General features: G+C 38.0%; 1 protein-coding gene across 5 annotated transcripts in view; it reads left to right on the top strand.

Moving 5' to 3' along the window:
• The window catches only part of plekha7a (pleckstrin homology domain containing, family A member 7a), a 63,163-nt gene that overhangs the window by 20,298 nt on the left and 17,190 nt on the right, over nucleotides 1–25,675 (top strand). For all 5 annotated transcript variants that reach the window (XM_057347503.1, XM_057347505.1, XM_057347504.1 and 2 more), the window contains exons 4-8: nucleotides 11,584–11,667; nucleotides 16,252–16,366; nucleotides 18,671–18,775; nucleotides 18,956–19,028; nucleotides 20,502–20,602. In XM_057347503.1, the coding sequence (XP_057203486.1) occupies nucleotides 11,584–11,667; nucleotides 16,252–16,366; nucleotides 18,671–18,775; nucleotides 18,956–19,028; nucleotides 20,502–20,602 (478 nt within the window). The remainder of the gene's footprint in view (nucleotides 1–11,583; nucleotides 11,668–16,251; nucleotides 16,367–18,670; nucleotides 18,776–18,955; nucleotides 19,029–20,501; nucleotides 20,603–25,675) is intronic.

The following is a 25,675-nucleotide window of genomic DNA, read 5'->3' as shown; positions in this document are numbered from 1 at the left end:
GTGTGTGTGTGTGTGTGTGTGTGTGCGCGTGTGTGCGTGTGTGCGTGTGTGTGCGTGTGTGTGTGTGTGTGTGTGTGCGCATGAATGTGGTGACTCATTCCATACAAGCAGCCGACTGATTCACAAGGGAACAATAGACATGTATGACAGAACAAATGGTCAAATGGAAGGGCTCAGATCAAAGAGCCGCATTACCCGTTTCCTGCTTCTTTACCTCCCGTGCACCATGACAGCAGCACTGATCCATCTCACATCCTTCTCAGTGACAAAATAACATCTCTGCTAACAGAGAGGAAAAGCCACACCGCCGGCCCTCGGGCAACTGGAGGCTATTTTAAGCCGAGATCCATGTTTGGCCTCGATGGACCTCCGCCTCTGCTTTTCCTTCAGACATTAAGCATGTTTTTTATTCAACTGAACGGCACCAATAGCACCCTGAGGAATATGAAAAGACTCCGCAGCAGAACTAGATGTGGATGTGGTATGTTTCGCTCTGTTCACGCCTTCTGGGTTCTTTGTCAGGTTTTAACAAGAGTGTAGTCACAAGTGGAAACTGTTTTTCTGAAATATATGCTAATTAGTTTAAAACTCTGTTGCTTGTTTCTGGGATTCACACATGAAGACCTTTTGTGCTTGTGATAGCTCTGTTTTTCCGTGCACCTGTTTGTTTTTCCAGAGTTTTCAATGTCATTCTGAAGATGTCACAGAAATATTTAAGATGGAAAATGGAGATATGTGCCATCATGTAACAATGATCACTAGGACGTGGTATAGCCTACTGTAAAATAATCCCTGCTTGTTGTTTTTTAGAAATGTTGGATGTGTTATTTTTATTAAACATGTTAACAACCAAAGAATGTTAAAATATATCTCTTATTGCTCCCTGAACTCTTTGTAAGTCGCTTTGGATGAAAGCATCTGCTAAATGACTAAATGTAAATGTAAAATCACAAGAACAATACCACCCAATGTTAGGAATAGGTTAAAATTAAGTTACTTACTGAAATTCTTCCCCTCCGTTGTCGCTTTCAAATCTTATTCATGCATTAGAGTACCTCAGAGATGATGTATTTGCATATGCAAAGCCCGGAAGCGAGTAGCATTGGGCACTTCCGGTTCCATCTGCCCAAAGTCAATACGTTTTTTGAATGGGTTTTTGGTTCAATGCCTAAAATAAGGTCTGTGGTTAACAAAACCTCTAAATATTTTCACGTTTTGTTCTGTGACATGAACACTCCAGTTATACCCCTCGCGTTATTTTTAACATCGTGTCTACACTGGACGTGACGCGGAACTGCACAACAAAAGACAATAGAACGCATTAGAACCCATTATAATTTTACGTTTTGTCTGGGCACGACGCGACACAACAAACTCATTAAGAACAAGCAGTTTGTCGTGACGCGTTGCGCAGATCGCATCCGGTGTAGACACGGTGTAAGGCTGTAATCATGTCTTAACAACGGCGGTTGCTAACAAGTTGCTAAAAGCGACTATATCCTTTGGTGGTGACATTAAACCAGGGGCGTAAATCTCATTTAACAGTAGGGGGGACAATAAACATAAAATTACTCAAGAGCATTTTTTGAAGGGGACACAAATAATACAGTCAAAATTGTACTTACTACAACACAAAGCGACAATATGCGTTAGGTTCATAGGTTTATCATGCAGACTTGCAGTCATATAACTGAATTGAACTGCCACGTACTGTAATACAAGTGAACATCTAATAAAGCTGTTTCCATTTCCATTTTTTTTTGTCTCTGTTTTCAAGACAGGAAACAAGTATAAAAACATACTACCCATGATACTACATGTTAACAATGAGTATGATTTTGGGGGGGACAACCCTCGGATGGAGGGGGACCCCGAGATTTACGCCCCTGCATTAAACGCATAAAAATCTCACAAATAATGCAACATGGACACAGATCTCTAAAAGATGAATGGGGATTGAGAGATTTTGAGTAATTACTTACCAGGAGACACGTTTTTAATAAAGTTTGAACGAGTTGTTCGAGGCTTGGTGGTGGTGACGTTGATATAGAGCGACTGTAGTGTAGTCTGTTCATAGCCTCATGTTAGCTTTTTACTTCTGGCGATTGTAATTAGGCTTCAAAAATAGCAAAATATTGTGTTATTCTGTAAAGATTATCTTGATAGACAAAACGTCTAAGTATCATAAACCTTTGTTAATCACAGAGCTTGTTTTTTGCGATCTTTCAAAAGTCTGTGGGAAAAATGCATAGGCTTTCGTTTGAGGGAACCAATGCTGTGCTAACATCCGGGTTGGCTTACAAAAATACGTCATCCTTTCCCCCAGTCTATTGAATATGCCCGTATTTAAATTTGACATCACTGTGATCGACCAATAGCCATGATTGCCGCCAAGCAACTGGTGAACAAATGGCAGAATTAGCATTTCTGAGTGTGGCCAAATGTGTTTGCTTTAATACTGTTTGCTTTAAAATACTAACAAATCGTTACAGATGTTTAATTTTATTTAACAAATACTAAAACACATGAGCAAATTCAAAATGTTTTTTTTATAACGTCCACTCTGCTAACCAGCAAAACATGTCCGGGCAGTTTGTCCGGTTGGACAGCATTGGTATTTGTTAGTTGTTTTACATGGGTTTTGAATAGCAAGTCAAAGCCGTTCTGTTTACACTCAACCGCTCTTCTGTCACAGTTCACCGTGCCCGTGACCTGTTTGACTTGTAGAAATTTGATAATGATTAGACTGAGAGACAGAGAAAGGGATATTCCCACACTAGAAAATGACAAGGACTTTCTGTGTTGAATCAAATAAATTCTCACCCGTAGTCCACCACAGCAAATGTAAATTTGCACAGTATTGTGTTAACAACCTGTGGTCTTGTTGTTTCCTTGCTGATTTTTGTTGGAAGACACGGTCTTGTAGATGTGCCATTGATAGAACCAAGAAAACACTGGAGAGAAGCTGCTGTATAACAAGCTTTCAACGGTATGAGAGTTACAGTACAAATACAGTATATTGTTATATTTATCCTATATTTTGCCCCGTGTCAGGTTTGGTAAAGAATTAACTTTATACCTTTCAAGGCTTAATTTGCTTAGTAAAGCAAGAGGTGGTTAATCTCTTTTCCCCAAACTTCCTGATGTGTTTTTTGGCTGATGTTTTGAGGTAATGAATTACTTTTGACATCAGAGACAGACAGAGATTGAGTTTCGCGTAACAGCAGGATAGAAATTTAAATGAGGAGACCTTTTTAACCCCATTTCGTCTATTGTTCATTGTCATTGTGCTGGAATCCTCTGGACAAAAATATGTGATCCAATCAAAGTTACCCAGTCAAAGAAAGCCTGTATATTTTTTGGTTATACAGTTCAGGGCTTAATAATAAGATCTTTTTCTGTGGAAGTTAGACATTATCCTATCAGTTTAAAAAAAAAGTAAATTCAATTTATTGTATATATCGTCGCTGTCCTTTAAACTTCGGATGGTTCACTAATCTGTAAGTCGCTTTGGATAAAAGCGTCTGCTAAATGACTAAATGGATGTCCAAATTTGCTGTTTTTCAGGACATGGAAAAAACACAGTACCTTGAGTTGACAAGCACTTTTTAATACTTTTTATTGGTTAGATGTTTGCAAAACCCAGTTACAGACATAAAGGGTGACTAATAATAATGATTTATAGCAACAACAAAAAAATCACAAAATATGGAGATACAAGGTTTCAGAAGGACAGCAGCGATAAAACCAAAAATACATTTATGTTAACTGAAATAAGACTAGTGCTAATAGAAGAACATAAATGCCAGTATGCAAGTCACTTCTCATTCCATCTATATTTTTCCTTCCTAACTCTAAGGTCCCTCTTGCATTTGGTTCTCTCCGGTGTCCTGGCTAGCTGTCACAATCGATTTCAGAGATAAGCAGCCCTCAAAGTCTCATACCCCGTTGCCAAAAATCTCCAAGATGCATGATGGATTACATCAAATTGCCATCTATATTTACCCATCCGTGATCTCATTTTGTAACATGGGCTTGTTGCTGTGCCTAATGTCGAATGACAGACAGACAACAGCCTCTAATTGAGATGCACAGCCTCCTGTCATGTACAATCAGATTGTAGTAATATTCATGAGATGATGGTGCTTGGTCATGAGTTCATCTGATGTCAGGTGTACTAAACAGACAGGCTTTTATCTTGACTTTAAAAAGAGATTAAGAGGAAGAGAGACAAGACATTGGCCTGATGGTTGAAGTGTGTTTTTCCATGTCATCTCTAGTGTTGGTGTCATTCTGATAAGCAGCCGTTTTGAAGATTGAGATTATGTCAGTCTTCTAGCATACTTGAAATAATGCCAGAGACTTTTTCCATAATGGTCATGCATATATTGAAATTGAGTTTATATACAAGGAGCATACACAAAATGAGGCAGAAGGAAAGGCTATTTCCTGCACGAGAATTGTTACTACAAATCAAGCCTGTGACATTGTAAATGATGCCATCGTTCTGCTTTGATGCTTTTGCTGCTACTTTGAAATTCAAGAGATTTGGTCAGGACAGCCTGGGCTGGATGCGGGACATTAAACGGGGACCTTCGGATTTGCCTAACAGCATCTCCAGATTTAAAGCAGCTATTTTCAACCCCTGCTTCGCCTTCCTGAGTATAAAGTTAATTTTAGTGAAAGCACAACCTGCTCTATGTAGCCTGAATGTGTCTGAGATGGTTGTAGTATTATGATGCTAAATGTGGTTCCCATTTCATTGAGGCTCTTTTCACTCTGTTGTTACTGCATATGCTGACACTTTCATTACCTCACTGGTGATGGATTTAATAAATAATCTGTCGGTGGGTATTTTCTCTGGCGGGTCTTAAACAGTTGGCATGAACAGCTGGCACTGAATGTTTTGTGTATGTTATGTACAGTTTTGACAAACCAACAAGGCACGTATTGCCATCACATTTACTGTACACTTGTGTTCTTAACAGACACTTTCAAAGTGATTTATGCAAAAAAAGATGATTGTTGTTGTTGTTGATGAAATGCACAAATCATGTCACTAGCGAATACTATTAGGAGAGTGAAATAGTTTGTGTGTTTTGTGTGAGAGAGATGGCATTACTCGGCATACTTTAATGCTTTAGCTATTGGAACAGTCATTTATTTTTAGATAAAATTGGGGCCCAGCTACATTTTCATTAGGGTCCACAATCTATTCTTATTACACTGCTGTCGGGACTTGAGACAAGGTTTGTCTGCATCTCGGCAATCTATTTCACAGCCTCTTGTGCATAGTGTTATTTTCATTTATTTTCCATTGTAATAAGATCTGATACCTCCCTTGTCAAATCTCACCCACAACTTTTTTTATTAGTATTTATTGGTGGCCATCCACAAACTTTGTTTTGTGTTGTTGTGATAGTCACGTGCCAAAATGCACAACTGTATTAACTGTAAAACGGGCTCAATGAGAATTCATGTTTTTGTTAACCCCACATTAAAAGGTAAAAAAATATTTTTTAGGGGGGATCTATTGACAGAAATGAAATATAATATACGTAACTATGTCTTCAGAGGTGTATAAAGACCTTACATAATGTAGCGTTATGTTTTTATTACCTTAGAATGAGCTATTTCTATCTACATACACCACGGGTCCCCTCGCATGGAATTCATCATGTTGTTTCTACAGTAGCCCTAAACGGACAAACTGCTCTACAGAGTGCTTTTTGTAAATTCGTTATCTCCTTCACCAAAGAAGTGAAAATGTGACGACATCTTAGTCCCCCTGTAGTGCTTCGAAAGGGAGGGGGAGGAGTGGAGTGAGCCATTGGTTGCAATTCGCAATCTCACCTCTAGATGCCACTAAATCTCATACACTGGACCTTTAACGGTTCATTTCGGTGAATGACTTGAGACCTAAACCTTGTAATGCGTAAGTCTTTTCATTTCCATGCTTTGCAAAAACAGCAGAATTTTTGTATAAATGACAAGCCATTACAACACGGCACAGCATTGACTGAACAGTTCTGCATGTCTGACAGACATTGCCATTGAGCTTTCAGTATGTCAACAGTCCCATTGTATTGTGTTTTTTTATATGTGGCAGTGCTTGTTCATCTGACAGCTTAAATGCCTCCAGAACATAAAAACAAGACTGTCAAGGTCGGCCTATTTCTAGAAGCTAGAAAATAGGACTTTATCAAGACAAGATGTCTTTATTCTTCTATTACAAAAAGAAACCTCTATGAGGCGTGTGCTGTGTGTGTTGTTTTGTCAGTTTGGCTGTTTGATTATTAACACGTGTCGTGGGATGGTCTTTACTTTTTAGGCGGTCCTGCAGGGCTCTATAGGGGACTTGTTAGGCAATATTTGTCATGAAAGGGCTCCAAGTCATCCCTCCCTCTGTCTCTTTGCCCGGACACTGACACAAGACACCACTACACCGCTGGCATTTTACCCTCCCGACCATATCAGACTGACAGACAGACCAGAGTCTGAAAGCACAGGTTCTGAAGGCTAACCCGCAAGGAGACCTGCTGCTTTTCTACAACACTGTATGGCATGAGAAGGACTCTTATTGATTGTAAGTGGACACCGGGTCATGTTCAACACTGTGAAAATGCATTTCATCGGTGTAACGGGTCTCGCTTCTGTTTCTCCTGGTAAACAAGCTGCACTGTTTTCTGAAGGAGAGGTTGTCTGGCTGTTTTGGAGAGTGTGAAGTTCATAGTCTGGCTTTAGTTAAATTTTAATTTGGACTGTTATGCATTTCTGTTTAAGTTTAACAAAGCTTTCGTGTGTGGGTAGGTTTACTAGATGATATTGCTCATTCCAATGCAAGAACGACACTACAGAGAGTTGAGGCAGATTTCTGCAGTAAATAAAGACAGAGCTGCTCTGACATGTAAATACTTTTGTTTTTAACTTTCAGGTCTGCATTAATATATATTTGGTCTTGATGTTGCTAAAGGCCCAGGTGGAATATATGGACTTTGTATTTGCTATGCTGATTTTGTGCAGATATCTTCAGGCTTTTGTGGAAGGCATTTATATGGTAACATATGTTAAACAGAGCTGAATATGCAGAGGTTGTGCAATATGGCCAGTTGTACAGAAATGTGCAGTTTTATAGCATGTGTGGTGTGCTTTATAATTCAACTAGAGTGGTCAAGTCGATTAATTAATTGATTCCAAAATAGCCTAGATGTTTATATAATATACATGTACTGTCAGGGATATGGGGGGAAGAACCCAAGCACAGGCAGCAGCGGTGAAGGGGTTTAACAAAGATTTAATATTAATTAACAAAATACAAAACAAAGACCCACGAGGGGGTAAAACAACAGTAACACAGGGATAAATAATAACATGCTACACAGGAACGTAAACTAACTAAACAACACTGACAAAACTTACACTGACTAGACTTAGATATTAACAGCAGGGACAAGATACAGATTCCGACACGACATGGAACGAGGAGCAAACAAGCAATTCAGCAAACATCCAAACGAGCAAACAGCTAAAACGAACGAGCACAAGACAATAGACAGGAGGGCTTCTTAAAGGGAACCAAATCAAGAAGGCACAGGTGGGCATGAAATCATTAACAATACTAATGAGGAAACGAGAGAGCGGGAACAGAGACGTGACCGGAGAGAGAGTATGGAACGCCAAAAGGTTCAAAACGTCTCTCTCCACATTAAACAAGGGATCCTGCCGTGATTCTGCCACAAGATCAAGAAAGACATAACAAGATGAGGCAGAATCATGACATGTACTGTATGTGGTGCATTTATATAGGCCTATACATATAAATATAGCACACACACATATAACAAATATTTACATAAATATAATATTATATAATAATTTAATACATAAATAAATGTATATTTAAATATAATTTATCGTCGCTGTCCTTCTGAATCCTTGGCTGTCCAAATTCGCTGTTTTTCAGGAAATGAAAAAAGCACTGTTCTTTTTAAACGATTAAAAACAGTGTTATGAAAGTTGACAAGCACTTTTATTTTTAAAGATTTGTTTTTGGCGTTTTTGCCTTGTTGTTTGTACATCTATTGTTAGAGAGGACAGGAAGTGAATTGGGAGGGTTCGGGAAAGGACCACGAGACTGGAATCGAACCCGGGTCCCCCGATGCGCAACCGCGCCACACGTCGGAGCACTGCCCACTAGGCTATCGGCTCCTACAGACAAGCACTTTTTAGTACTTTATATTTGTTAGATATTTGCAAAATCTAGTGACTAATATAAAGGGTGATTAATAATAATGATTTATGACAAAAAATTCAAATCATGAAATATGGAGATATGAGGTTTCAGAAGGACTGCAGCGTTATATTATGTATAAATATATATTATACACATTTCTTAAATGTATACATGAATATATACACTGCCCGTCCAAACACAAGTCACACACTAATATTTTGTTGGACCGCCTTTTGCTTTGACTACGGCACGCATTCGCCATGGCATTGTTTCGATAAGCTTCTGCAATGTCACAACGTTTATTCCCATCCAGAGTTGGATTAATTTTTCCCCAAGATCTTGTATTGATGATGATTAAGTCGGGCCGCTTCGCAAAGTCTTCTCCAGCACATCCCAAAGATTCTCAATGGGGTTAAGGTCTGGACTCAGGGGTGGCCAATCCATGTGTGAAAATGATGTCTCATGCTCCCTGAACCACTCTTTCACAATTGGAGCCCGATGAATCCTGGCATTGTCATCTTGGAATATGCCCGTGCCATCAGGGAAGAAAAAATCCATTGATGGAATAACCTAGTCAGTCAGTATATTCAGGTAGTCAGCTGACCTCATTCTTTGGGCACATAACGTTGCTGCTGAACCTAGACCTGACCAAGTGCAGCATCCCCAGATCATAGCACTGCCCAGGTGGTGACTTTTTTTGGGGGCGGGCAGTGTATATCTAAATATACAGTAAATGTACATGGCACACACTCATTATATGCATAAACGCAAAAACATTTCAGGAATCGATTAATTGCGATTAATCTATTTGACAGCCCTAACTTTAACACAACTGTATGTGCTCATATGTCTTTGTTATGACCCTGACAATGTCTGGTCAGTCTTTTGACAGTCTGTTTAAAAATAAAAGTAAAAATTCTGACAAAATCAATCACCCAGTCATTGTGCAGACTAAGCAGTGATATGATCATAACTCTCATAAGAAAGGATTTTTGCTGTTGTTTATGACAGTAAAATGGATGCTGACCCTGCGGCAGTGTGTGGGATTTTAACTGATTATCCGGTGATTCATTGTTCTCCATGTAATCAGGGGACTTGCATTAAATGTCAGAAGCTAAAATCTGTATCTCTGCTTTCTGTAAATTTCATCCCTCTCTCTCCCCCCCTCTCAATCTGAGTGATGTGAATGAGAATGACCTTGCCCCAGTGAGAGCTCTTGAACAGAAAGCTTTTCTGCTGCTGGTGTTTAAACACAGCATCTTTAAATAGATGTCACCTTTGGCCTTCACACACCGATTGAACAAATACATGCTTTGAGGGTGTTTATTTTGTTGCTTTAAAAGACGTCTTGTGTCTGGCACCATGATGAAAATTGCTTCACTTTGTAGGCTGTTCGTTTGACGAATTTGAGCTTTTAAACTATCTTTCTCTCCGGACGCATTTACGCAGCCTTGCATTACAGTCGAACGTTCCCTAACAAACAAATGCATTTCTATGTTTAGTTTGTTCTTGCCTTTCACTTCACAGTTCTATGTTGTGCCTGGGTTGCTGGAGGATCTAATCAGCAGTGGACTGTTATGGCCACTTCACCTAACTTATAATCACACCCACTGATTCAGAGAGTCTGGTCGTGGATTGAAAAAAATCAAGCGCCCGTGACATTCTTAGAGAAGCAGTGAACACAGTGAAATGTGATTTTAGGCATAAACCTGGTACAAGGTTATTTTTCCCAGTGAAGTGACTGTCTGACTGTCGTGATGCAACTAAAAGTGTTTCTGTGCTGATCACATGACTGAGCAGGTGCAGTGATGTAAAGAACAGGGGGGCTTCTGTCAAGGATTCACACCTTGTTTGTGCACACAGCTTCTTTGCTTACAACCATTATTGTCAAGGAAATGTGACTTATAGTCTTGCACTATATCGGAAACAATGCACTCTGACCTCACCTTTACCTCTCGCTGTGTCAGTGGAGGGAGAAATGCATGTTGAGTGCACATGTTTTCACTGTTGATACACACCAGTGTGTTCTGCTCTTTTTAATAATACCACATGACTTCAAAGCGTTTTGCTCAGAGAGCAGAATGTTTTACTTTAGAGGCTTGAAAGTTGTTTTTTTATCACAGTTGTAATAACAGCTTATTTTTTGGATGTCAGTTAACACACTTATATTTTGAAATTGCAAAGCCAAATTTGAAATGCAAATCTTATTTGTCATATCACATCAGATTTTTAGTTCAGATTTTTGGAGTGGCAGAGATCTCCTGTGGCGCTTGATGACGTGTCATGCAGAAACTAGTCTAAAACTTTGTGAATAAAAATTGTCATCATTTATTTACCCTCATGTCATTCAAAACCTTTATATGACTCTTTCTTCTGTGGAACACAAAAGAAGATATTTTAAGAAATGTTTTGTGTCCATATAATGGAAGTCAATGGGGGCCAGTGAGGTTTGGTTATCAACATTCTTCAAAATATCATCTTTATGTGTTCTGCAGAAGAAAGAAGGTCAAAATATTTCTTTTTGGGTGAACAATCCCTTGACTGTCTCAGCATTGGACCAATGGGTTCCTAGACTCTTGCTTCCATCTTCAAGGTTGAATTATGACGGTAGTGTTTACTACCGCAAAATTGTACATTGTTGTGTTGTGTTATACAATCCTATTTCACTGTGCTTTACACTCTTTTTTTGTGTCACTTTTTATGCTTTAAACATGTTCAAACACGTCCTAAAACTTCATCTTGCAGAGTTTCTTAAAATAGGAACATTGTAGATGTGCTCTGACCCGCTAACATGTTGAATGTTCCCTTGTGAAACCTACTGAATTTAAAGCAAGGGCAAATGTCTGTTTTCATGAACAAACTCATTTGTTAATTACTTTGAAATGTCTTTTGAATGTAAACAGCCTGGTTGTGTTTAGTGATTGATTCAGCACATCTAAAATACTGTAGGCCTAGTCCACTCATGTCTGGAAAATCCAAGGCACTTCATGCACTTGAAGGAACAGTTTGCCCAAAAATGAAAATTCGGTCATCATTTACTCACCCTCAAGTTGTTCCAAATCTGTATAAAAATATTTGGAAGAATGCTTGTAACTAAACAGTTCTTGGCCACCATTGACTACCATAGCAGTAAAAATTGCTTTATAAATGTCTTTGTTCAGTTGAACACAACAGAAATATGTAGAAAAACAAATAGTTCTGGGGCACTTTTGACTACCATTGTCATTTTTCCTGCTATGGTAGTGACAGCATAAGAAGCACACATCATCATGTTCACAACATCACCATATTTTCATCATATCATCAAGCGAAATCATCATGCTAATGCTTTGTTTTTGTCTAATCTGCAGCCATAATCAAAGGACGACTACATTCATACATCCTGTAACAGGCCAGATCTCTTCTGAGAACACTGAATTCACCCTTCTGGACCAGTGAGTGGTACTTTCTCATTTGCTTGTATTAATGTTTGTCTTGTGGGTCATTTCTGGCTCGGTTTTATTTACATCCTGTCTCAGACCGGCATCTCAGCGTAATATCTCATAAGACTATAGTTATTCTCAGCACATAGTGTCACTCTCTAAAGATGTCAACAGCCTACACATTTTTTGTTTTTATAACTTTAATAGTAAATTGTTGGTTCAATGTTGTTATTCATTTATTCATATAAATTCAAACATATCTTATTTGCTGTCATCAAATGTTTTCCATATTGGCATTGCAGTATACAGTATGTATACCGTCGGCTGCCCTGCTCTCTAGATATCATCAGTTAACCACTATGCCAGTGGTTCTCAAACTTTTTTGTTTTAAGGCCCCCTTTGTGCAGAGTGCATCGCTTTGCGGCCCCCCAAATAAAGACTTATAATCTTAAATTTAACATTTTTATTTAAACAAAAACATATTCGGTTATACAATGCTGAAACATCAATTCTTTTGTCTGGTGGTCTTATTTTTCTGATGTTTGATTGCATAAAATCTATGATCAATTTCTATATTTCATAAAATGCCATAAAATCTGTGGCCCCCCTGGATCCATCTCGGGGCCCCCCCAGGGGCCACGGCTCCCAGTTTGAGAACTACTGCACTATGCAATATGCACTTTTTAAGATCTCTGATTTAATGCAGTACAGTAGTTTGAGACTGCTGACATAAACTGATCTATATGTTGGTCAGAGCAGAGCTGGAACGGTCCAGCTGACTTGAGTATCATATGTCTCCACTGGCATTTGTCAGTAGTCTCACTCTTTTAACAGATCCCCTCTAGGTCATGTCAAGTTCTAACTTATATATCACAGCTGTCTGTCTTTTCAAACATGGGAGCAAAACATAGCACATGATTTGTAACACTCGTCATGCAAGATGAGTACAAGACTCACCAAATGTTGCAGCCAAGGGAGGTACACACACCACATCTTAAGTATTTATCATTAATAACAATAATGTTACACAATACGTCAGCCCTACATTTTTGCTCGATTTGTATGCACCTAAACAGATTTGTTCATGCTGTCCCTCTGACATTAGAACAGCATTTCAGCAGATGCATCAATTTTTTGATCTATCTAAATACGGCTCGTATTAACATGTATATCACAAAGCGTGGGTCCCTATTAGTGTCGGCGAGCGGGAGTCCAGATCCTAATGGATACATCTCATTAACAGCTGTGTGGGTGAATGAGGCTGTATGAGAAACGCTGGTGATGTGTCACTGGCTCTTAATGTATCAGCAGCTCTGGTATCTGCAGGAAAGAGCTAATATGTGCTGTAGTCTTTGAATAATGTACAGCAGTGTGGATCTTATATATAGGGAATGATTACAGCGGGTTCTTTTAGAAATGTCGCTCATCTTTATTCATGTGCAAAGCATTTAGTCGCATTTTTTCATTTTTGCAGACTCTATAACGCATAAATCTTTGACGCACAACAAGTCATCCTGCAGCGTTTGTGATACAGACAGGATCAATACCTCAAACTGTTTGGCTTATTAACTTTTTTCTCCAAAAAATTAGAAATGTTTTTGAAGTACAGGGCACATTAGAATGACTTGATTAAGGCAACAGTGAATAACAGATTAAGCGCCAAATGATTAAAGTAATGTTCAAAGCTGTAAAATGTAAACGTTGCCTCACAAGGATAAAACCTATGGGAAAGTTTAAAAAATAGTTCTAAATTGATGTCATTGATATCAAGTGTTCATTATTTATTTCTAATTGTTTATCTCTTCTTTCTTGCTACATGCATACATTCCAGAATTGTTTGTATTTGTTTTTTTATTTTTCTAAGGACCTTTACTGCCATTTTCATTTCTTGCACCATTTTTGGTTGAAAATAGTGCTCAGAATTGGCATGTCTCACACCAAAAGGACTTCATTACAGTATTTGGGGATTCTTTTTGAAAACTTTGACATAACATTACTTAAAGAAGCAATGTGGAGATTTTTAGCGGCATCTAGCTGTGAGGTTGCGAATTGCAACGGACGGCTCACTCCACCCCTTTCGAAGCACTACGGCGGCTGACACGCTTAAGATGTCGTCGCGTTTTTGCTTCTTTGCCGAAGGAGATAACGTATTTATGAAACGCGCTCTGTAGAGCAGTTTGTCCGATTAGGGCTACTGTAGAAACAACATGGTGAATTCCATGTAAGGGGACCCGCGGTGTACTGTATGTAGATAGAAATAGCTCATTCTGAGGTAATAAAAACATAACATAATGTAAGGTCTTTATACACCTCTGAAGACTTAGTTACGTATATTATATTGCGTTTCTGTCAATAGAGCCTCCAAAAAAATGACACACTGGACATGACGTCAAGTCCAACATGATGTTTGTCATGTCTTTTAACACTAGAAAGTGAAGTGCAAAACTACCCATATCGGCATACAGGTGTTATACCTATAGCTAGCTTTGACCATCAGTGTTTTTATACCTCACCTCAAACACTTTGCTAAACTTTAAAAGCAATGCTTTTAGAAACACTGAGCTTTGGTGTCAGTGCTGATGTTTTTCCACACCTTCATCAAGAGTCATTGAATGAGAGGTGCAGAAGAGGTTTCAGCGCTCGCTGCCTACAGATTCTTCATGGCTGTAATGATATGCATAGCTTGCTAATACTGTAGCTTGTTCTTGCAAATACCCTGAATGCTTCTCAGTTTCTGTCGTATGTTGGCTTTTTGTACGTCTGACCATCTGTTTCAATAGCCCAAGTGTTGGAGTCTTGCTGTGAGGTTTCCTCTGCTATCTCCCTGCTGACTCTTACATAAGATAAATCTGCTGAAACTTTGAACAATCTTATGTCATAAATGTTTTATGGTAGCAGTTTGGGCTATAGTCATGTTTTTATGGTGTGGGTCACTGGGTCTCTTAAGGATTTACAGGTTTAAGAAGCAGGAAAGATGACAACTTTGTTACACCAGAAGAGGAAATGTTGTCTCTCTTTTGTCTTGTTATCTGATGTACTTCAAAGTATGCAAGGTCACGGTGCAATGACAGCCAATGGTGCATAATCTAAACCTTGCCATGTAGGCTGTAGATTGGGATCAGCGAAGGTTGCAGTCTTTGAAGACGGTTTCCTCTGTAAGTATGCCAGCAGGAATCGTGAGATGTTTTATTGGTAGAAGCTCAATAAATAGTTTGTAGTTGTCAGTCTTTTCACATTAAAGGAAATGGAAGAAAAGAACAGAATAACTTCAGTGGGTAAGATAAAGTAACTGGAGGAAATTTAATCGGCTCTGTTGATTTTCATAATGAAGCTCGGAAAGGGAAGTTCACTGTAGTTTCTCATTGACTGAAGAAGCCAAACTTCTGCCCTAGTTTGCTGGGAATTGATGTTTTTGAGTTTTGACAACTGGGACACACTACTCTCATAGGGAATATTTAATGTATTCCAATATAATTTAAAAGCAACGCTAGTTCACTTGAAACAGTTGTAGGCATTGAAGATGGAGCCGGACGATGGCTTTTATCATTTCAGATCAGTCAAGACCATATGCTTTTACATAGTTGGATGAACACCTGAAGATGCCTGACTTGACCTGTTGCATAATATTAAGAATATTAAAACAGCATTGGTCAGAATATGAAGTATGCTTTCAGCAGATGAGTTGACTGCTTGAGGGATTTAATATGATGTATGTGCCAGTAAACACTTGACTGAAGGATTTTCGGTCTAATTATAGGCAATTGTACTTGACACAACACAGGAAAAGCAATTTACTAAAAGCTGTATGAAGTGAGCATTTGAGATTAGAAATAGCTACCTTGCATCTCCACTGAATTAGTGAATTCGTGACGGAGCACATGGTGTTTTTACAATGCTAGATAATCTGATGATGGATAACATCTGTAGCCTTTACATTAACAACACTATAAAACACACTGCCAACCCTCTCAACAGTGCTAATTACTATATATTAGACAACTTTGTGTAGAAGTCTAAAAGCTGTTACATTCTCTCTTGACATTTTAATTCTTTTTTTAAGATGACGGTATTAACGTTTTATTGTAGTAACAAAACTAACAAATACTGTGGACATTAAGGTACATTTTTCGTAGGTTGACCTTTTTGTCAGAGTAATAAAAGAAACGCTTAAAGAAGACCTAAAAACTAAAAGAAGCTGTCTGTCATGGATGTCACCATGCATAGTTCCAGTCAGTTTTCAAATGTCATGATTTAGCCTTTGGCATCATACTTTAGCGTTAGTATAAGTAGACTTGACTTGATTTGAAACTTTGGGTAAAAAGCTACTAAATAAACTGAACTTGTTTTTCTTGAGGTAACAGTATATGGATCATTTAGTGACTGAACCAAAGGGTCGGTCACTGAAAATGCAAATATGGGTTTTTCCAACATATTGTCTATGATGGTTATGGCCCAGTTCTTTGGTTACATTCTTGAAATGTTTTAGTCATATGATCATTTAGTTGCTGGAAGGTAAAGGGCAGCATCAGGTCCTTTCTCAGGACAGACACTTTGTCAAACAGACATAACCAGGACTTTCACGTGTCTTCTATGTAGGACGGGCAGACACATGGTGAAGCAACCGCAGACGGACGCGCGGCCCTCCAGCACCATCAGTGAGGCCTCCACCGCTGTCACCTCATCCACTGTGGACACCAATTCAGGGTCAAAGGTCAGTGGATAGAAAACATTCTGCTGTGAGATCAGAGAGTTTTTTTAATTAAAAATATGTTTAGCATCTTGTCTTTACCATTAAGCCTTAATTCAGAGCATTGTTTTATCTGTATACTTAATGATGTTTGGCTTGCAAGATTTTCTTTTGTAGAAAACCATATTGAGGTTAGCGGGACATTTTTAGTTGAGCTCAATTAACATCTAAAACTTTACACTACTCTCATATCTCACTTATTTTTGATCCGTGCCACACATAGAAAAGCAGGTTCATCTGATCTCTGTCACCTGTTCCTCTTCTTCTCCAGAGATCTCTCCAGGGCTTGTGTTTTTTAGGAACAACCACAATCTCTGATCTAGATCTTCTCATTATGTGTCTTTTTATTTAATAATAATTATGTTAAAGCATGAAATAGCTCCTAGTGTTGTTATACAGGTATATGACACACAATCTGTTTCAATTGGATGTTTAATATGTGCAGTCAATATCAGGAGAATAAACAGAGGTTGTATACAGAAGGCGACAGGCGAGTTAGCTTGACAAGACTTCTGTCGCAGAACGTTTCTCATGCTTGGTTAACATTTGTTCTGCTAATTAGAGTGTTTATTCTTGTGGGCTGAGGCGTCAATCCCCCTGTGCTGGTGACATAAACAGAGAGTGAGCAGAGCCCAAGAGTGAACAGTCACAGAAGGCAGATGAATTGTTTTGTGAGTGATTGGGTGCAGTCAGTGTGTGTGTATGCTGTTTGAGGATGTATTGCTTGGGATGTGATGCACATTAGCTGAATGATAATTTTTGTAATATTTAAAGGAACGGTGTACCCCAAAATGACTTTTCTATATTTCATTATTTACTTATGTTGCATATGCTCTTATTTTTATGGAAATAGTTTTTTTCACTTTTTTCTGCACCAAACCACTGATATACTTAACATCACATGCATTAGCTAACATAAACTAACAATGAACAATCTTCTACAGCATTTATTCATCTTAGTTCATTTCAGCATTTACTAATAAGTTTCTTAAATCAAAAGTTGTAACTGTTAACATTAGTTCATGCAACATGAACTAACATTAACAATTTTGTTAGCAAAGCTAACATTGACAAAGATTAATAAATGCTGAAAAACGATTTACTCATTGTTAATTCATGTTAATGTAATAAATTTAATACTGGTTAGAAATACAATCTTATTATAAGGTGTTACCAAATTACCTAACAGACAGGATTTGAGCCATTTGAGAATATTTCTGTTGGATTTTGGTATTTTATGTAGTGTTTCAATTACTCTCAGAAGCAGCATGTGCTATGCCATACAGATGTCTGACAATTATTAACATTGATAAAAAAAATCTAGACCTTTGCTATAAATTTATTTAAAGTCCCCGTGAACCAGAAGTTGTGATCGTTTTTACTTCAGTATTCTGACACATTTCCGAGTGAAAAGGAATTTCCAAGGAGAAAATTTGTGGGCGTGGCTTGCGTTTTTCACTGCAAATTGATTGGATGTGTAAAAACAGCCTTTGCATTTTGAAATGAAACTGGCAGTAGACTGACAGTTGAAGGGGAGGAGTTAACAGATGCTCCACCCAAACCGTCTAATTTATGTCATTTGAGCTGGATAGTCATTTCACGGCGGTAGTGCATTTTCAGATTTTAACTGAAGATTATGAGGGTACATGAATTTTAAAAAGAAAATGACCCACATTGATAAGCTATTTACTATAAACGCTGCAATATTTCAGGAAAAAATAAGAATTGTCATTTTTAATTTCACTGGGACTTTAATGTATGATGATAGCTTATCTAACAGTATCAGTTATCTAATAACAGAGACCTTGGATATATATATATATATATATATACATACATACATTATCTCATTGAAAACAGTACTGCCACAATCTTTTTCAAAGCCGCAAGTGCATGTGTGAAAGAAACTTTAGAATTCACAGCTGACAGTAAGCGGTTTGATTGAAATGTCGCAGAGAAATGCATCAGTAGGAACACTGCCCGTGTCGTCTCCTGCCTGCAGTTGGGCTATTCTGGATGAATGAACGCTTGCAGCTCTTGTCATTGGCAGCCATGGCGTGCGGTGGTGATGTATGAGGAGTATTAACACAGTGGCATGTGTGAATTACGGGCAGCATGAAGGCTTATGCTGCTGTGCCCGGTGAATGCCAGCGGATGGTGTCTCAGATCAGCTGTGCACCTCTGGCAGATGGTGTGAGCTAATGGATGATGAATGAGCTCTCAATTTCTCCTGCTCAATTTCGGCATGCTTGTGTGTGTGTGTGACAGGGATCTAGGTCCAGTGGAAAGGTCCATAGCTTTGGCAAACGGGACCATTCCATAAAGAGGAATCCCAGCGTTCCTGTTGTTGTAAGAGGATGGCTCTACAAACAGGTGAGAGAATTAAAACGTACATGCGAACCTGGGTGATGGATTTACACAAAAGAACTTGAATAAAAGATTGATCTGGAAGTGAAACTGGTGCTTCAGGAAGAGATGTCTCTTTGAAGTACTGCGTTTGACTTCGGCTGTGTGTGTTTAGCCACCAGAGTGTGTGTTGCTTTGTACTTTCAGGACAGCTCCGGGATGCGACTGTGGAAGAGGAAATGGTTCGTTCTGGCTGATTTTTGCCTCTTCTACTACAAAGGTGAGTTTCTGTACTGAACATCAAACAGAATCAAAAATGTACCCAGACGTTTCCTTGTCAACACAGCATAACTCTTGTGTTGCACTGACAGTGATGTGAAGAGATTAAGCGAATTTAGTGACAGAAGTGATGATAAAAAGATATAGCTGAAAATCGTGAAATTACAATGAGAGCTGATGCGTTTAATTAACTAAGCAGTGACGCATTACAGCGACAACCATTGGAAGTGTAGAGAGTGCAGCTCACTTGACTCGCCTTATACAGTTTTATGTTAATATAGACGCACGCGCATGGCCCAATGTTAACTTCCGGTCTGTTGATCGGTCTGGCTAGTGGCTAATAATATAATTATTTATATTTTAATTTATATTACATGTTATATTATTTCATTATTTTGTTGTATAATAATTGTATTAAATAAACAATGTGTTGAATGGGTCATGTAACTTTGTCGTACTTACGTTTAGTCAAGTAACGGTTCTTCTACTGGTAACCCAAAATAATACTGGCTAGACATACTTTTAAATTGCTAGCTAATGTACGTTTGGGCCACAAAAGTGTGCATGCACACAATGACACATTTAGGAACGTCTTAAAGCAGTTAACTCTGGGAAATGAATGTGATGTTTTTGGGTTGCTCGGAATATGCAGTGTTTCTTTGATCACACCCTTCTCTGGGAACCCAGATGAAAACAACATGCCATCTTGAACCTTGTTTGTGCTAGAATAAAGAAACGTCTTAAAATGAATTATTTATCAAATGAAATAAAAAACATTTTCAAATAAAGACAAAGAAAAGAAACATTACACAGCCCTCGACAATGACAGCTCATAGTTTGTATGTTTGTATTTATTGAAAATATATATATATTTTAATGTAACCATTGCTTTAACCCTGAGAAGTTATGAATATTCATGTTTTATTATCTTACATGGCTTCATTTTTTTATGTGGATGGAGGCTTTCATTGCAAGCATCAATATTTTTGACTTCTATGTGTTAATTTCCCTCTCTTTTTTACCATGTGATGAATACATTAATGTGTTTGGCTTATTCTCCCATGTGGTTATTATGGGATGTAATCTATCCTCATTCTCAAGCCAGTCTGCCTCAGACGCCCCTCCCACCCCTCCGCTCGCTCTCGCTCTGGAATCTCTCCTTCAAACGACATTCAAGTATTTTTGACTCCCTTCGTCCAAATCCGGCCACCCTTATCACTTATCAACCCACCACACAATCTGCGTTTGAGACACACCCGCACATAAACACTCTCATGTCACACGCCGCAGCGTCCACTGGAAAGAAACGGTCACGGCTAAACTCGAGTGTGTGGATTGTGTGGGTGTTAGTATACTGATGTGAGAAAGACAGGTCAGACTGGGCTTCAGGAAGGAAGAAAGACAAAGATAGAATTGCAAGCCAAACGTTGAAACTAAAGTGAACAACTCAGCGGGGTGTTTTTTTCCCTCACAGACAGTCGTGAAGAGTCAGTGTTGGGTAGCATCCCTCTACCCAGTTATACCATCTCTCCTGTGGGACCTGAAGATCACATCAGCCGCAAATATGCCTTTAAGGTAAGACCTCAGTTTGCCACCGGTACACTTTTGAAAGAACAATATAAACCGTTACAGACCTCATGTTAATCATGTGCTATTTATGTATCTGCATTACTGATTTGAAGAATTTCATCACACACCTTTACATCAAAAGGTTTTTAAAGATCTTGACAGCAGAATGACAAATCTCTTTGTCAATGTAATGTAATCTTCTTTCTTCTCATTGTTATGTGTTAAAGGAATTTATGGGCTAAATGCAGGTTAAGCTCTATTGACAGCTTTTCTTTTGTGTGCTGTTGTACACTTGTCCCATAGACTTGTACTGCAAAGTGCAAAACTGTCAACACCTTTAAACTAATGAGTTAATATTTTTGCAGTTATCAGCATACAGTAGATTGTATCAGTAATGTTTCTAAAAATCAATAAAGACAGTGTTGAATATAATCCTGAATATTTCTTTAAAGGACAAATGTTTGGGCAGCTCACTTTTTAAACTAAACTCTGCAATTTACCTAGTTTTCCTTGCAGTTTTTCAATCCGTTTCAAATCCTTCTGCCTCTTTTCTATTCAGCCGTGTCAATCTTGCTGTTTGTTTTGTTGTTTTTTTCTTTAACCTTCGTGTAGTGTATTATTACTTTTAGTCACGCTCAGCAGTTATAAATATTAATGTTTCATTGCCTTGCATGGCTTCAGCTCTGTGTGCGGCTTATGCTGAAGGAAGGCCAGATCGACCATTTAATACATTTACTAACCAACTATCAGTATTTTCATATTTTTTTTAATTCATTTTTACTATAAAGGTCTGAAATTTATACATAATCAAGTACTCAGGGCATATACAGCTGCGGCAAAAATGAAGAGACTGTTCCGAATTCACATTTAATCTGCATTTCCAGATGTATTGTGGCCGGTCCAGTCCAGTGTCTGTTGAATTTCAACAAAATCAAACCCCAGGAGTGACATAAAGCCATCCAACAGCAATGTGAAACACTGAAAGCATGACAAGACATGAAAAGTGTGATAAAAATTAAGGTTATCACATAATAAAATTCCTAATACATGTACAAATATTACTGTTGTATTGCTTAAAAGCTAATATCAACTTGTTTTCTTTGCAGTATTTGAGGTCTTAAAAATACAGTGCATCTTTTCAGTTATTTTGACCTGTTTCTCCTATTTTCATTTTTTGCAAATAAATATTTTTCTTTGAAATTTGGGAGAAATATTACTAGTAAATGATCATTTTACCTAAACACATATCTATAAATAGTACATTTTAAAGTCAGAAAAACAGTCTCTAAAATTTTTTCTTACTTTTTTCCGTGGCTGTATATAACTGTTGGAAATTGATGCGTATCTACTGTGTTCGATTGTTTTTGTAGCTAAAGACCTAAGCGATAGTTTGTGTGGTTTTAGCCCCCGCAGCTTGTTGTGTGCTTCATCGTTCACCTCATGGAGTTCATGACACAGAGTGAGTCTATACAAAGCCTTAGGGCAGCAAAATTACATAAGCAGTCTGTATCTCTCTCTGCTTTTCTACTTTCTGCCCCTGTTCTCACAGTTGCAGAGTGTGGGAGCGGATGGAGATGATGTTCCAAAAAGATGTTTGAGACTCATTCATGAAATCGCACGACGTGTGAAGTTTTAATTTTTGTTTGGACTTATTCCCTGATCAGACAGGAGGGGCGGAGCTGCAGCTGCTGTTACAGGAAGGGACACAGTATTTGATTGGTCAAAAATCTGGGTAGTGCAAAATGAGTCATCAATGTTTTTAATCCATTTTAACAGAAGGGAATATACATTTTAAATGGAAATATTTGATGAAATAGATGCCTTCAAAGCTATTTGGCATGGATTTAAAGCCAAACTCTATATTTATTCCTCAGTATTCTTTAATTTCATACAACGTGGGGTTTCACACAGTAGCTGCAGTAGTTGTATAGTTTATGTTAGCTTTTTTGCACATGAAGGGATGTTTACTTTGGAATCTTGATATTAGGTAGATTTTTTGGTGTCCAAATGACTCAGATGGGCAGCCAAGACTCTGTAATCAGTACTAATCCCTTATCAAATAGAAGATTTACCAGTACGCAATAAATTCTGCTCGGCGACGAGTGAACTCACTCCAAATGCTGGTTGGGAGATGCTGCCAAGAGACCGAGACTGTTACTGATTCTCCAGTGATCCGCTAGATATCGCTGCGGAGACGCAGGCTGGTTTTCCCAAATGCCAGTCTGTATATTTCTAATCTGGCTTCTAATTGTGAGCATTTGTGCTTTGTGGTATGCTGCAGTCTGTTTAACGGTCTGGCGTGTTGATCTGTGCTGTTCTCACTCTTGCTATTTGTTTCCGTCACCCTCTTATCTGACCAGTTCTTTAATTACACTGACTATTTTCAAGTGCTTAAAGTGATAATTCACCCAAAAATGAAAATTCTGTCATCGTTTACTCACCTTCGAGTTGTTCCAAATGTGTATAAATGTTCTGACACAGAGAAAGATATTTGGAATAATGCTTATAACAAAACAGATGTCGACACCCATTGACTACCATAGTAGGAAAAATTACTTTATCATTTTATTTTTTTGTTGAACACAAAAGAAGTTATTTTGAAGAATGTAGGACAGCAAACAGGTCTGGGGCACTTTTGACTACCATTGTTTTTTTCCTACTATGGTAGTCAATGTGTGTTGAGATCTGTTTGGTTATAAGCATTCTTCCAAATATCTTTCTCTGTGTTCATCAGAACAAATAAATTGATACACATTTGGAACAACTCAAAGGTGAGTAAATGATGACAGAATTTTCATTTTTGGGTGAAGGTATCCCTTTAAGTGTTAACTCAGGAAACGGTAATAGAGGTTTTGGTTCAGGTGACCAGTCATTGTCCTGTATTTGCTGAACAATGTCCTTCTTCTGTTCCCATTGTTGGGTGTCCTGCCTGTGATGAGTGACTGACAGTCCAGAAAGGCTCTGAGACACAAATTCAGCTTCACCCATAAATAGGTACACTTTTAAATCTATAGTTTCTCTACAGCTACCTCTGGCATGTGCATTTTAAACTCTATCGCAATGTGTGACTTTAGTCTAGTATATTCTCTTTTTGAGATATAAGTTTATCTGTGTCTGCAGCATCTGAGATCCGTTTGAAGGAAACTACTGGACCAGTTTTTTTCATGCAGCCCATTAAAGAGGGATAGTTCACCCAAAAATGAAAATACTCACCCTCTTGTCATTTCAAACCTGTATGCCTTTCTTTCTTCTGCAGAACACAAATAAAGATATTTTGAAGAATGTTTATTACAGAAAATCGTTGGTCCCCATTGACTTTCATTGGTTTTGTCTATATACTATAGAAGTGAATAGGGACCAGCGGTTTTTGGTGACCAACTTTCATTAAAATATCTTCTGCAGAAGAAAATAAGTCATTCATATTTTAAATGAAAAGAAGGTGAGTAAAGGATGACAGAATTTTCATTTTTGGGTGAACTATCTCTTTTTTAAAAATTTACATTGACAGTTTTTGTTTTATTTTTTTTCTTTGTACTGTGAATTTTTGCAGAAATGGACGATCGATCTTTTAATATTTATATTTTTGGCGTTTTATTTTTTGGTGGCTCCCACCCTTCACTTTCATCATATTTAAAAGCTGTATGAGCATACTGCCTAACATCTTTTTGTGTTAACATGTGTTGTGTAATGGAAAGAAAACTACTATACAGAATGGGTTTGAAATAGCATGAGAGTAGGTGAACGATTACAAATTTTATTTTTGGGTGACCTGCCCCTTTAAATGACAAACTCTAAATAGGATCATGATTTATAATGCACACAGCCGTGTCAGCAGTTGTCTGTTGTCTAAGCTCTTAGTTTTGTGGTTGGTAATGTCTTAAATTAAAGCTCGCGCATCGGGCACTGCACACTTATAATGGATCATGAATGACATAATAGAGTGCTGTTAATAAAAGACCTGGTTAATCCAAAAGCATCTTCAAATAGTCCAGCCTGCTGCAGGCTGCCCAAGAGGAAGTAAGCGACACACTATTGTTAGCTCTTTGTGTGTTCACGTGTGTGTTTGTGTGTACACAGCTGTGTTTTTGTGTGCACACCCATAAAGTAGATTTGCCCTTTGGATCATACTGATAAGATCGGAGTTATACTAAAATCATGGGCAATTAAACTATTGCATTTGTCATATGAGTTAAACTGTTGAAACTATTAAAAAAAATTGAATTCAGTATATAATTATTATAACATTTTGTATAAAATGGTAAATTGTGCTGGTTATAATAATGCCAAATTATGTCGTTATGTAATATTCTATAATGTGTCTCTTTATATACAGATTTTATTTTATGTTTCATGTCCTGTTGAATAGCTTATCCAAAAGTTACATTTCTGTCATAATTTACTCCCCTTTGTGCCAGAATGTGTTTTTCTGTCTTAATGAAACATAAAGAGAATAAACACAACAACACCGGTCCTTAAAATTCTTCCTGAGTAAATAAAGACAGCATTTTAATTTTGGGGTGAATTATTTTTTTTAGTGTGACTTAGTTTTTTTGATAAGATATCTAGTCACCAGCAGTGGTCCAGGCCCCCCGCCTGATTCAAACCGATCAGCCATCTGCTTAAATATTACGACTCTAAAGCAGAGCTTTCCGACAGTGGACCGTTAAAACACCGGCGGCAGCTTAACACCTCACCGCTCGCCTTTAATGAGCTTGTCATCTAAACACACGTGTTTTCATATTGACACAGAAAAGGAATATGTGAAGAAGATAGGATGTCATTAATGAACTGTAGTTGCCTCTTCGTGACATGTAGTCAATTGAACGCAGCAGTTGCTCTTCTCGAATCTATTTTTAATGAGGAAATTAGGGGTTCAGTTAATGGTAATTACAACAGCATTTGTGCTCTTCCATTGGACGGCTGCCTGCCTGTGCTTTCTCTTCTTGTTAAACAGAAACACACTAAGATAATGAAATTGGATGAAAAACAACAATAAAAACTTAGTAATAAAATAAAGTAATAAAATAAAAAATAGTTGTGTCTCTTGAATCTCATTCACTGAACACCAATAGTTATGTT

Source organism: Triplophysa rosa, linkage group LG12 (assembly GCF_024868665.1).
Source record: "Triplophysa rosa linkage group LG12, Trosa_1v2, whole genome shotgun sequence".
Lineage (NCBI taxonomy): Eukaryota > Metazoa > Chordata > Actinopteri > Cypriniformes > Nemacheilidae > Triplophysa > Triplophysa rosa.
Note: the sequence above shows the minus strand (reverse complement) of the source record. Positions and strands in the feature narration are given on the sequence as shown.